The 14,176-nt window shown below is 44.7% G+C and overlaps 1 protein-coding gene across 1 annotated transcript in view; it reads right to left on the reverse strand.

Annotated features, from left to right (window-relative positions):
• The window catches only part of TMEM178B (transmembrane protein 178B), a 314,930-nt gene that overhangs the window by 25,424 nt on the left and 275,330 nt on the right, over nucleotides 1–14,176 (reverse strand). The window contains exon 3 of the mRNA XM_077807528.1: nucleotides 936–1,073. Within this exon, the coding sequence (XP_077663654.1) occupies nucleotides 936–1,073 (138 nt within the window). The remainder of the gene's footprint in view (nucleotides 1–935; nucleotides 1,074–14,176) is intronic.

A 14,176-nucleotide genomic window follows, 5' to 3' on the forward strand; every position in this document is an offset into this window, starting at 1 on the left:
GTACCAAACTTTGTGTCATCTGCAAACTTTATCAGTAATGATGTTTTCTTTCAGATCACTAATAAAATTATTAAACACGACAGAGCCAAGAAATGATTCTTATGCCACCCGCATAGAAACACCCCCAGTCAGTGATAATTCCCCATTAGCAACTCTGTTTTGAAATCTATCAGTTAGTCAGTCTTTAATCCATTTAATATTGTGCTACATTGATTTTGTATAGTGTTAATTTTTAATCAGACTATCCTGGGGTACTAAGTCAAACTTCTTATAGATATCTGAGCATGTTACATCAATACAGTTACCTTTATCAACCGAACTCATAATTTCATAAAAAAATCATATCCACTTAATTCCACAGACCTATTTTCCATAAAATTGCAAGTACTGAATCCTCACAGTGAACAATTTACAAGCGTCCACAGGCAGAAATGTGTTTGCACAGAACATTTGTTGAATACAAATTTGTGTCGATAGACACGGAGAGTGTTAATGTTGTTGGTCCCACTATACTCAGAAGGGGAATGATTATTTGCGTCATTTCCAGATTATCATTACTAAAGCACTTACCTCTGCTGACACCAGACATGTCTGTCTGTGCTCCTTACTCCTATCTGCACCACAACATGGCACAAGTGAGCAACAAGAAGCAAACCTGTTGAAATCGTGATCTCATCATCAAAGAACCACGTGCAGAAAAAAGGACTAAATTGATAAATAAACTATTTACTCTGAGTCACTCACCCAGCTCTGCCTGCTGGGCTTGACTCTGATCTCATTTACACAAACACCACTGGCTTCAGTTAAGTCACTCCTGATTTACAGGCGTGGAAGATCAAAATCAAATCAGACACTATGGCATTTAAGACAACCTTGAAACGATATATAAGATGCAGAAAGGCAGAAGACATTTCTTTGCAAAACAACATCCTTACCTCCCATGAGGAAGAGAAGCCCTGCTACATACTGCATAAGGCCTCGATCCCAGCAGCACCCCAGCACCCCGATAATCCATCCAAAGAGGATGATGGCCACAGCCATGCCCATAAAGCCAGCCGTCATCCTACGCAGGTCTGCAAAGTGGAAGAGAGAACAACAGAATGCTTGTGAAATTTGATGTTATTATGATCAGATCTTCATAAGAACTCTAACCCAAACATCTTCCTTCTTTTGCACAGCGTTGTCAGTGATTAGCACAGGAGGATTTGTGTCATGATGTAGAGGAAGGACAGTCCAGTGGTGAGGGAGCTAGCTTGGGACTTGGGAGACCAGGGTTCCTTTCCCTGCTTTGCTAACGAATTCCTGTGTGAACTTGATCAAATCACTTGAGGTATGTCTACACTGCACACCACTGGCAGTGATGTGTAGGATATGTTTAGCTACATGCCGCAGTGAAAAGCAGGCTAAATCCACACTGTGGTTTGTAGCGACACACGTCAATGAAATGCTCTGGCAGGGGGAGGGCAGTGGGGAAAGGCTCCAGCAGTGGGGAACTGCTGGAGCCTTTCCCCACTGCCTCCTCGCTTCCTGGAGTCTTTCCTTGGCACAGAGAAAGGCTTCAGCAGCAGAGAGCTGCTGGAATGCTGCCTTCCCGCTGCCAGAGCCTTTCCCCACTGCCAACTACTTTCCCTGTGGCGGGGAAGGGCTCCGGGAGTAGGACACTACACTGCTAAAAATAGTGTAGATCTGGAAGGCACTGTTCGGGCATGTAGACAGCCACGTAGGGTACATAGCCATAGGGTTCAGGCATTACCTGAACTTACCTGTCTTACCTTGCCTAAGCAATGCCTCACCATCTACGCTGCTATTTATACCAAGCAGGGTATGTACTCTACACACCACTGTAAGGCGTGTGCAGTGTAAACATACCCGTAGTCTTCCCCTGGGCCTCAGTTTCCTATCTGTAAAGTGGGGATAATAACACTGACCTATCTCACATGGGTGCTGTGAGGATAAATATATTAAAGACTGTGAGGTGTTCAGCTACCTTGGTGATGAGGGCTATATAAGTACCTGAGATACAAAGGATCATGGTATGGAGCAGGCATGTTTCCCCCTCCTTTGGCTTTGGATGGTGAATGTTTCAAAATGACTTTGTGGTGGGGAGGTGTTTTGGTGCTACAGTCAGGATTGAAGAGCAATGGCACAGCTAAGGGAGGGCAGGTGTCTGGGAATAAAGCATCTGGACACACTACAGATTAGGAATGAGGTGCATCAGCACAACTCCGTGTGTTACATGCATGCCTGAATGGAACCTGCCTGTGCTATGGCTTGCTTCAGCAAATGACACAACAGTTATGAGCATTTCATAGCAGCAAAATAAAATGGAAGAAAAACATTCAAATTAAAATTTTCCCATGTCCTATGGCACAATTCATCAAAAAGCGAGGGACAGCTGCACTACCATCTCCTGCCTGCACACAGGAGAAAATCAAACATTTTCACAGCTATTTCCAGTGTGAAATGTGGAGCTGTAGAGTCTACATGGCTACTGAAACTGCAAGGATTACTAGAGTCAATGAGCTCCTTTACACCCTCAGATCAGATATCCAGAGTGGGGGTACTTTCATTAAAACAAACATTTGACTGTTTTCAGCCACACTCACACACGGCCATACTCACCACACACAGGAAAAGTTCCACCCAAGTCAGCACCACAAACACATTCTCTCCCACTTGAAGCACATTTTACTTGCAGAGGATTTTTCTTCTTCTTCTTCTTTCAAATAACAGAATGCACGTGGGAGGAAGGGATGCAAGAGCGGGATTTGAAAATAATGAATCAGACACTGAGTCTAGGGCAGCTTTTCTCCTCGGTTGGGGTGAGGGAAAAGCTGGCCCAGCAATAGTGGTGACTAACTCCCACAGACCAGCTCCAATTTTCTATTTCTCTTTGCCACAATGGATCACAAGGACAAGTAATGCTATGGGCCTAGGCTTCTTGCCCATCCTGGGATCTGGCCGGACAGTTCAGATTTTCACCTGGCTCCCTGTCCCACAACATTTGTGCAAGTTCAGCTTGTAGAACACAAACTCTCCTGTGCATGCAATGATGACATGCATCAATGATGTAGTCACCATCTCATGTCTCCTTGTCACTTTGTTGTGGTTGTTGTGTAAGTGGGACAGTTTTACAGAGACAGTGACCCTTACTCCTAGGACAGGGGGATCGCTACTGAGCTCAAGATTTCTAGGTTCTCTTACAAAAGACAAGTCTCAGACCCCCATTTTCTGTCTCACTAAGAGAAACTTTTCATGGTTGCCCGATGACCAATAAGCAAAAGTAAAAAGAGAGTCCAAAGTATTTGAATATATTACGTGGTCCCTGGTGCAGAAAAACCAGGTACTTCCTACAAAACCGAAGCATCTGTACTGGTATCTACTCCTCTGGGTGTTGTCAGAGGGATTGTTTTTTAACTCAAGAAGAAACTGAGAAGCCATCTTCAGTGGCAGAGTAGATTGATACACTGGCTTTTAACCCATGGGTTCAAATCCTAATACAGGTGACAAAGGAAAGCATTTGCTGATCTGTTCCTTGACTTTAATGCCTCAGAACTTGTATCACAAAACCACTGCACAATTGTCTGTGTCCGTTCACAAGAGACCTTTGACTTTAACTCAAGAACAAACCTTTTTTCCTTGCGAAGACAGAGCCTAACACCCTAAGTGTTCAGCCTAAATAGCCTCCTCTGTATTTATTCTGCTCCATGACAGGAATGCCTCCCTAAACTGCCTCTACATTCTAGTTGGGGGTTAACTCTCAAAAACCCTGTCTTGACAGAGCCACTTCTCAGAGTATATCTACACATGGGCTTCAGTGTGGGTAACGGAAGCCCAGCACAGACACGCGGTATGTACTCAGCTTACTAGCCTACTCTGACCTGTCTCCATTGCTACTGTTACTTGCACCAGCTGGATTCAAGCTAACATGGGTAGCTCGCCCATGCAGATTTTGTTGTGTAGACATCCTCTGAGAAACTCAGAGGGCTGGGGTGTGGCAGGGCAGCAGGATCTCTTTCTCATCTCACCTACCAAACGAAGGGCCTGTTTCTCCCCATTGAAATCAGCAGAAGTTTTGCCATTGACTTACTTAAATGGGAGCAGATACAGGACCTAGACTCCTGGATCCAACTTGTAGGACTGTCTCTAGTGCTGGGGTCCATTTCACCTGACCACCCTACCTGAGAGGTACCAGTACTGGGGTTCCTTTTCTCAGCACCAAGGTGCAGTCCATTAGCATCATTACAACTCTGGGCTAAGTCCTCTTATGGAAAAGGAGAAGTGGCCCATACTTGATAAGGTTAACTTTTGGCTGACATTGAAACCCAAGCAGAAAAGTTTTATTTATGTTCTGTTTAAAACACCACTTCCCCTGAATTTTCCCTCAGCTCAGTTAAAAATTCTCACTGCTTCCTTCTCCCAGCAACCCTCCTCCCAGCAAGCCCTTCCACTAGGCTCATCTGGAAGAACTACAAAATAAAGATAAGCTTCCTTTTTGTTCAAAACCCGTTCAGTTTCTGTCCCGCCAGAACCACCCCAAAGGGCATCATTTGCAAATGGCAATGGCGGGAAAGGGGACTTTTAAGCTGGTTTCATAAACAGCTCTTGTCTGTCTGACAATATCTCCCTGGCACTCCTCACCTAGCAGAGCTCACAGAATGTCAGTGTTAAGAACAAGTCTATTCAAAGTGATTCTTCCATGGGAAAGTACTTAATATATAATGTAGTGCACCACTGAATCAGCACCCTCTGGCTATTTACAGAAGAGGAGGCCAGAGAATGTCTCTCTTAGGCACAGGCCTATAGTAGTGTTATTATTGCTATTACTGGTTTGTTTAAATGGTATTTGGCAAGGAAGGAAGGGTAGAAAAATCAAGGCTTTGCTTTGCATCATAGAATAGTATCATGGAATATCAGGCTTGGAAGAGACCTCAGGAGGTCATCTAGTCCAACCCCCTGTTCAAAGCAGGACCAACCCCAACTAAATCGTCCCAGCCAGGGCTTTTGTCAAGCCGGACCTTAAAAACCTCTAAGGATGGAGATTCCACCATCTCCCTAGGTAACCCAGTACAGTGCTTCACCGCCCTCCTCGTGAAACAATTTTTCCTAATATCAACCTACACCTCCCCCACTGCAACTTGAGACCATTGCTCCTTGTTGTCATCTGCCACCACTGAGAACTGCCTAGCTCCATTCTCTTTGGAACCCCCCTTCAGGTAGTTGAAGGCTGCTATCAAATCTCCCCTCACTCTTTTCTTCTGCAGACTAAATAATCCCACTTCCTTCAGCCTCTCCTCATTAGTCAGGTGCCCCAGCCCCCTAATCATTTTCATTGCCCTCTGCCGGACTCTCCAATTTGTCCACATCCTTTCTGTTATGGGGGGCCCAAACAATACTCCAGATGTGGCCTCACCAGTGCCGAATAGAATAAAATCATTTCCCTCAATCTGCTGGCAATGCTCCTACTAATGCAGCCCAATATGCCGTTAGCCTTCTTGGCAACAAGGGCACACTGTTGACCCATATCCCGCTTCTCGTCCACTGTAACCCCTAGGTCCTTTTCTGCAGAACTGCTGCATAGCCAGTCGGTCCCCAGTCTGTAGCGGTGCATGGGATTCTTCTGTCCTAAGTGCAGGACTCTGCACTTGTCCTTGTTGAACCTCATCAGATTCCTTTTGGCCCAATCTTCCGATTTGTCTAGGTCACTCTGGACCCTATCCCTACCCTCCAGCATATCTACCTCTCCCCCCATTTAGTGTCATCTGCGAACTTGCTGAGGGTGAAATCCATCCCATCATCTAGATCATTAACGAAGATGTTGAACAAAACTAGCCCCAGGATCCTGAAGGCCTCATTAAGCTCTCCTTGCTGTGGGAATGGGAGTGGGAGGGCTCTGATGTCAATAAACAGCAGGGCATAGGAGCAAGGTGACAGAATTTTACCCAAGTTTGGTTAGCTTTGGCAATTTTTCTTGTGTAAAGGTATCCTGAAAAAGTAAACAAAACTGTGTTTGTGCCCTTTGATGCTTCCTTCTGGCGTTTAAAGACATCCTGAACGTTTCTGATTTTTTATAAGTTTTTTTTGTTTGTGTTTTACACTTTGAAATTCAGGTCTCATCGTACGCTATTTTTTCTTAAAAGGAAAAGGAGTACTTGTGGCACCTTGGAGACTAACCAATTTATTTGAACATAAGCTTTTGTGAACAGCATCTGATGAAGTGAGCTGTAGCTCACGAAAGCTTATGCTCAAATAAATTGGTTAGTCTGTAAGGTGCCACAAGTACTCCTTTTCTTTTGCAAATACAGACTAACACGGCTGCTACTCCAAAACCTATTTTTTCTTAGACGACCCTCTGGATAAATGGAGAACAAGCAGGATTGTGATGTCTCGGGAGTGTGAAACCTGATCAACCGAAAGTGCATCTACACTAGAAAATGCACTGCTGAAACTTGTACCAGTGGGACTGAACCACTGCGGGTTGCAATACTGTAGCATGTCCCATGCTAGCCAGAGTCTTTCAGGTTCACGACTCCCCCCGTGCACATATGGCCATGCCTTGCACTGCATTCCAGGTTGCCATCCCACAGTTCCTGACACTGCAGCAGGTGCATAGGTTGTAGCACTCTCGTGAATCCACTTTTACAACATAATGAGTGATACGCTATTATATTCTACATTTGATAATATCTAAAACTGATTACATCTTTTAGGAGTGTGGTTATAAGTTGTCATAAAACTGGTTATTACTGCATTTATTTGGTAAGTACTATAATATATAATGTTTCAAATTCATCAACTGTTTGGCTGCTAGTCCCAATGGTTTACTAAGGCATGGGCTCTCATCCTGGGGGTCATGACCTCAGGGGATGACCCCCACTCTCCCTTTCTTCATGGCTTGATGAGACGGAAGTCTTGACGATGATTTTTCTGTTGTTAATATAGGGCAGGAGTCGGCAACCTTTCAGAAGTGGTGTGCCAAGTCTTCAGTTATTCACTCTAGTTTAAGGGTTCGCGTGCCAGTAATACATTTTAACGTTTTTAGAAGGTCTCTTTCTATAAGTCTGTAATATAGAACTAAACTATTGTTGTATGTAAAGTAAATAAGGTTTTTAAAATGTTTAAGAAGCTTCATTTAAAATTAAATTAAAAGGCAGAGCCCCCCCGGACCTGTGGCCAGGACCCGGGCAGTGTGAGTACTGCTGAAAAACAGCTCACATGCCGCCTTTGGCACACGTGCCGTAAGTTGCCTACCTCTGATATAGGGCTATGATATGGAAATGGATGAGAATCACTTTGTTTAATCCAATGATTGTTTCATATTAGTTCTGGCCCTGCGGAGGACCTGTGTATGCACCTCTGGGGACAATGCCTTCACTCTGTAAAGAGATGGCAGAGATTGCTCAGGCCGTTGCTCCATTGTCTCCTGACGAACTGTGGGCTGATTGCCTGAGAATTTAAATTACAACCTACACCTGCTGGAGGCACTGCTCCAGAAAATCAATGCACTTCTCTTTCCTTTCGTGTGCAGCTTTGTAGAAAGCTTCGCTAACGAAGTTTTTTGTTTCTAAATGCACAAGTGGTTTGTGTCTCACTGGGGCTTGTTCCCTAGGCTTGTTCCCTTATGATGTTTCTTGTTATTCTTAAAGTCCCAGCTCTTTGAGTCATTTGATTACCTGAGAATCACAGCTTTCTTTATAAAGTAAGTTTCTAGCCATCATGACAGTGGAGAAAAGCTTTAAAATGTGAACCCTAAAAGCTCAAAAACCAAAAGGCAAATAAAAAAGCACCCCAAGTTTATTACTTTTTAAAATTTCATGATTTTTTGGGGAGCCTGCACCCACCAGCCACAGTGGTTCTGGCCCCAGGGCTGGTCACTGATCAGCTGTTTGGTGGGTGGGAGGCGCTCGGGGAATGGAGAGGAGGGAGCAGAGGGTGGAGGGAGTTTCAGAGGAGGGGGCGGAGTGGGGGAGTGAAGATGGGGCCTTAGGGGAGGGGACAGAGCGGGAGCAGGAAGAGGCAGAGTGGGGTCAGGAAGAGGTGGATCAAGGGCAGGGCTGTGAGGGCAGGGCTGCGGGGTGGGAGCACCCACCGGGAAAAATACAAGTCAGCGCCTGTAACTGGGGGTGGGTTTCATGCCTTCGGGGGTGATGAAGCAGAAGGCAAAAGGCCAAGTGTCTGGTAGTTAAGGACTCGGGGTGGACAGATTTGGGGAGACTGTGGACTGGAAGAGGTTTTTAGGGCCACTACAGGGAGTAACTAGGCTGGTGATTGCCAGGGTTAGACTGTTGTGGTTGTGGGCTGATTACTGGTGTCAGAGCACTGAGGCATAGCAGCATAGAATTAAGGCACCCAAAGTTACATGCAGGAGGTGACAGAACCCCTTGCTGGTCTGGGTGATCCCCAAAACATCACACCCATGCACAATGTTGCTGGTGTGTATGACAGGCAACAACACCAGCCTCATACTTGGCACAAGGAAGATAGGAAGGGGCTGGGACGGAGTTCAAGCGTGATGTTGGTGTGGGCCAGAGCCTCAAAGCTCACCTTTAATAACCTCATGCACAATGCTGGGAAGACAGATATAAAAAAATCTCACAAGACTCCACGCATTCCCTAACAGCACTGCAGGCCTCAGCTGGAGAATATTTACTCGACAGGTTTCCTGGGTGTCTGAGAGGCAAAAAAGAACCTGATGCAGATTTATTTTCTCCGGGTAGCATGGGTAGAAGCTTCTTGCTGTAAGTCTGCAAATGCCCCTCCCTCTGCTTTCACCCAGACATCTGTCCATCGGTGGTTGTTATGCTGCTCTGGTTGGAATGTCATAATGTGGGGGAAGTTTCACACCCCAGTAACCACAAATGAGACATGTTTTGAATCAGTGTTGTTACTTGAAAAAATCAGAGTGCGTTTTTGACCATTGATGTTTCATTCTCTCTTTTGAAATCACAAGTGAAATCCACCAGAGCTCAGGTCTTTCTTTCATTGATACCAGTTTGCCTCCCTATCACTCACAGGAGTTGAATACCTCACAACCATTATATTTCCCCCCCCCCGCAACGGCTTTGTGAGGAAGGAAAAAATATGAGCTTCGTTTTGAAGATGGGAAACTAAGCCACAGAGAGATTAAGAGTCTTGCCCAAGATCACACAGGAAGTTTGTGGCAGAGCCAGGAAGTGAATCTAGATCACCTGAGTCTAAGGTGAGTGCTTTAATCACAAGAACATTCTTCTGACTCCAGGATGCAAAATTGCACCCACAGTTTGCTATCAAATCAATAAGAAGGGTAGAGCTGCTGTAAAGAATGTGCCAGGTATTCTGTGCTACGCTGTCTACTCTCTTCTCTCTCCCCACACTCTGGAATAGCCTCTGGGTGCAGGCCCTAGAGGGAGAAGATCCTAAAGGAGATTTCTGTGCCACAAGAATGGACTCTCGTGGACCTCCCGCCCTGACCCCTGGCTCAAAGACTAATCTGAATCAGATTGCTGTGCCCAGCTGGGCCTAGGTGTCTAGGGTTTGTGTCATAAATAAGTAGAAATGGACTGGGACGATGTAAGCCTCCATACTAGGTCATTCTAATCCATGATCCTCCCAGATTGACTGACTTCAAATTTTCCTTAGCTATGTTGGTTTAAGTTTATCCAGAGACATTTGAATCACAGACATCTCACCCTTCCCTTGCTGGGGGTATGTCTATTATACAGTTAAATTAAGCGGATCCCTACACGAGTTCTTCTGCAGATCTAAATTCTCTCACATGATCCCAGAGCAAGGTTCACTGACTTCAGTGGAGCTACGCTTATTTATATTAGCTGAAGATCTGGCCCACAGTACTCTAAATTACAAATTTCTGCTAGGAGAATCAGCCACAGGAGATAGTCCTTCCCCTTTCCTCCACTCCAGAACACACTGCTATCAAGCTAGAAAGCGGGAGATTTGTGAAACAGCAATTTCCACACTGACCTCAGATTTAGCACCATCACCAGCAGAACTCAATCACGCTGGGTAAATGAGCACTATTGCAGGTGCTTTTAACTGTGCATTTTGTGGCTTGCTCATCTCATAGTTTAATGCTGGTGTTTTTCATTCTGTGAACAGCAAGATAATGGAAGAAACACTTCCAGTCTGCCTGAAACACTGCCAAAATGCATTCACCTATGAGTTCCTTGTTTGCACAATTGCTGCTCTTGGAATCTCATTTTGCAACATAAGGGTACCTACAAAGCAGCAACACAAGAAAAACCTGTTTTAATATAAATAATAATAGTTTACATTTATACAAAGGACCTTTCACCACAAAGTGATTCACAAACGTATATTCAAACCCACTGAAATGCAGCCACTTCTGGAAGGGAGAGGGCAGCCAGGCAGATAACACTGGCGAAATGGGAAATTTTTGCACACAGGGATTTAGAGGACCCTTACTTCTACACAAAGTGCTATGGGCTCTGTAATGGAAATGCACAGAAGACAGGACCACATTTTCTTAAGGTTTCATCTGCAAAACACAAAGGTCTTGTCTAGACTAGAGTTTTGGTCCTGTTGTAATGTGTTAATTGCAAAACACTTAACACATGTTAACTAACACAGACACATTAGTTGTAAACTTTTGTTCCTTGTTGTGGTTCATGCTAGACAGGCTGTGCTCGGTCAGACATGGTGGGGTTGGGCTTATAATGGAAATTCTGCACATTTTTAATTTTTGTCATGGGGAATTGTCTGTCTGTCTGCCTAGGTGCTCACCTAGTAACCACCCTGCACCAGAGCATCTGAGCACTCCCACAACCATTCAAAAATAGAAACAACAACAACAATCTCTCTCCCTCTCTTCTTTTCCATCTTGCAGGAAGAACAGCTTGATTAGTTTATAAGGTTCTTTTGTTTGGGGTTTTATGTGTCTGTATGACTCTGCAAAGATTCATACTGCAAAGGCAGTTTCCACGGTATGCATCCGATGAAGTGAGCTGTAGCTCACGAAAGCTCATGCTCAAATAAATTGGTTAGTCTCTAAGGTGCCACAAGTCCTCCTTTTCTTTTTGCAAAGACAGACTAACACGGCTGTTACTCTGAAATCTGCAAAGACTGTTAGGAAAGAAAAGCAAATCAAAGAGATGAGTTTCGCATTTAGTTCTGAATGTGCTGAGTCCCCTGGTCATTATCTCTTGTGCCAATGAGTTCCATAATCTAAGTCAAACTCCTGTGAAAGTGCTGTCTTCTGCACTCTTTGTGTAGCTATTGTGTGAGGTCACAGAGGGTGCAATTCTCATGCACCTAAGGCCAACCCCAAGGAAGGATTTGAACTTCAGAACAGAGCCAATGAACTGGACTTTGTGTTCAATGGGGAACTAGTTCAGAAATGGGACCACCAGAGAGCCATGTTCATGGTGACCTGTGTTGATAAGCAGCTGCCTTTTCTACCAGGTGGAGCTTTTTCAGGTGATGTGACTTCATTCCTAGATATGAGCTGCAATAACCAAGTCTGGATGTCACAAATCACTGTGGCCAGGTCTGCATCTCATAGGATAGGGTTCAGTTTTCTGGTTGGTGCAAATATAAGTCCCCATTTTTTTTCTCAGCAGGCGATTTGTGTATCCTGTAGCACTGAGGAGTCCAAAGAGACCCAGAGGTTGCAGACTGACTACCAATCGCTCTCAACCTTTCCAGACTACTGTACCCCTTTCAGGAGTCTGATTTGTCTTGTGTACCAGTTACAACTCACTTAAAAACTCACTACAACTCAGTCAAGTTACAACTCACTTAAAAACTACTTGTTTATGAAGTCAGACATAAAAATACAGAAGTGTCACAGCCCACTATTACGGACAAATTGCTTACTTGCTCATTGTTACCATATAATAATAAAATAAATCAATTGGAATATAAATATTGTACTTCCATTTCAGTGTATAGTATATAAACAAGTCATTGTATATATGAAATTTTATTTTGTACTGACTTTGTTAGTGCTTTTTATGTAGCCTGTTGTAAAACTAGGCAAATATCTAGATGAGTTGATGTACCCCCTGGAAGACCTTTGCGTATCCCTGGTTGAGAACCACTGAACTAAACTATCTGACTGTCATTACTAGAGGAGGCAAGTTGTTTGAGGTGCTCCTCTCTCCCTACCAGAACCACCTCAACCTTGCCTGGGTTCAGCTTTAGCCAGCTGCTCTTCATCTAGGTTCTGATTTTGACTAAGCACAGAGTACTGGGAGATTGCACTGTTTATATCTGATGTAAAGGAGACAGAGAGCTGGATGTCACCAGTGTACTGCTGGCATTTCAGCCTGTGTTTTCTCCCCAGCAATTCCAACAGTTTCAGACAGATGTTGAATAATACGGCATGACTAGGATTGGTATAATTATAGCGATTTTAGCTTCAGGATAAAAACTCCAGATTGCCATGCACTGGCATGACTCCCCATCCCTATGTACTCTCATCACAATGCACCCGGGTTCCCTATTAAAGATTACCTTTGGGATTTGCTAATGTTCTGCAATGTTCTCAAGGACATGGGACAGACCTGCCAAAAGCAAGGGGCCCTGAGAAATTTGAGATGGCTGGCAGCCCTATCTGGGGCCTGATACAGGTCCCACTGTCACTCTTGCCTTTTGTCCCCTAGTGCAGTGAGTGGCCATGCGGGAAGAGACAAGGGAGACATGGTGGAAATGAAAGAGCCTTTTGACACAATAATAAAAGAAAGAAAAGAAGAAAAGTTTGTGTATGTGAGAGAAAAAAAAGAAAAGGCAGAAAGTGTCTCATCAGGGACTGAAGAGAAGGATTTGTCTTCAAGAGACTTTCTGATATGGACAGTAGAGAGGTCGATGCACAAAGGCTGTGTCTGTATAGCTGAAGTTTAAGGAAGATTAGATGCAGCTCTGAACTGATGTAGAGAGTTTTACAACTGAAGGCAGAGAGTTTTACAACTGTCTGACCTTTGAGGAACCACACCATGGGCTCCGCTCTGTTGGCCAAGGAGGAATGCGTTGCAGCTGGGCAACAGCACTTTAAATTGGACAGAGGGACTGCCATGGGAGGATGTGGTGCACTCCCTTCTCTGCTCCCACTGTGCTACCTCTGTTCCACAGCATTTCAGCTGGTCGCATGAGAGGCTGGGTGGAAAGCTTGGCTTTTTAAATGGAAATTCTTCTGTATTCTCTAATGGTCTGGAAGAAAGCTGGAATAGGCTTGGGATCTCAGAGCAAAGAACACATTCTTTCTTGTAAAGTACATTTAGCATGGGGGAAAGGGTGTGGGATTGGCAGCCCTGAAAATTGAATTCCTTTATTTATCAACCTACCAGGGAAAAGCATCAGGGCAGGCTTCACTACACTGCCCTGCCAATGTGCCTCAACCCTGAGATGGAGGGGCCACCTCTTGGGTGAGGGGTGAGTTCTGTCTCCAGGGCCATTCAGTGCTCAGGCTGTCTACTGAGACAGCCAACAAAGGTGCCAGTTAAGGCCAAATTCTGTGAGCTATTGAGAACTTCATGTGAAGTGCTGAGCTGCCTCCACTTCCACGAAGATGGTGGGAGTTGAGGGTATTCAAAAGCTCATGGAGTGTGTGGGGAGGTGTCTAGCACCTCACAGAACCAAGTCCTGTGTGTAATTTGTGAGGTTGGTTTCTGCAATATGAACACCTATCTTCTAGGAACTCTGTTCCCTAGAATATCAACTCAGGGCACATGAACCAATAAACAGCCCAGCCAGGAGATGGCAGGGCAATTTCCAGTCAGGTATGAACCTGGACTTGAGAAGGAGGAGGATCTTGTGGTTAAAGTACTAGATTGGGATTCAGGAAATCTGGGTGCACTTCCTGGCTCTGCCACTGACTTCTTGTGTGATCATGGGCAAGTCACCTGATTTTCAAGAGTGCTAGGCACTCACTGTTCCTGGTGACATGAACTCGAGTTGTGCGCCCTCATCACCCCTGAAAATCAGATCCATCATCTCTCTGCTCCTGAGTTCCCTACCTGTAAGAGGAGAATACGTCCCCATCTTACAGGAGGTGAAAATAGATTGCTTGTGATGCATTCAGATAACAATAGGGCAATGCCATGTAAATAGATTTGAAGAAGCGACCTAGGTGCCAAAAAGCTGTGTATCCCATTACAGTCCCTCATTTTTAATTCAATTCTATAACCCATTGAGAAGAATGTGTAATTTAGTCCATTCTGAT

This window comes from Eretmochelys imbricata, chromosome 1 (genome assembly GCF_965152235.1).
Source record: "Eretmochelys imbricata isolate rEreImb1 chromosome 1, rEreImb1.hap1, whole genome shotgun sequence".
Taxonomy (NCBI): domain Eukaryota; kingdom Metazoa; phylum Chordata; order Testudines; family Cheloniidae; genus Eretmochelys; species Eretmochelys imbricata.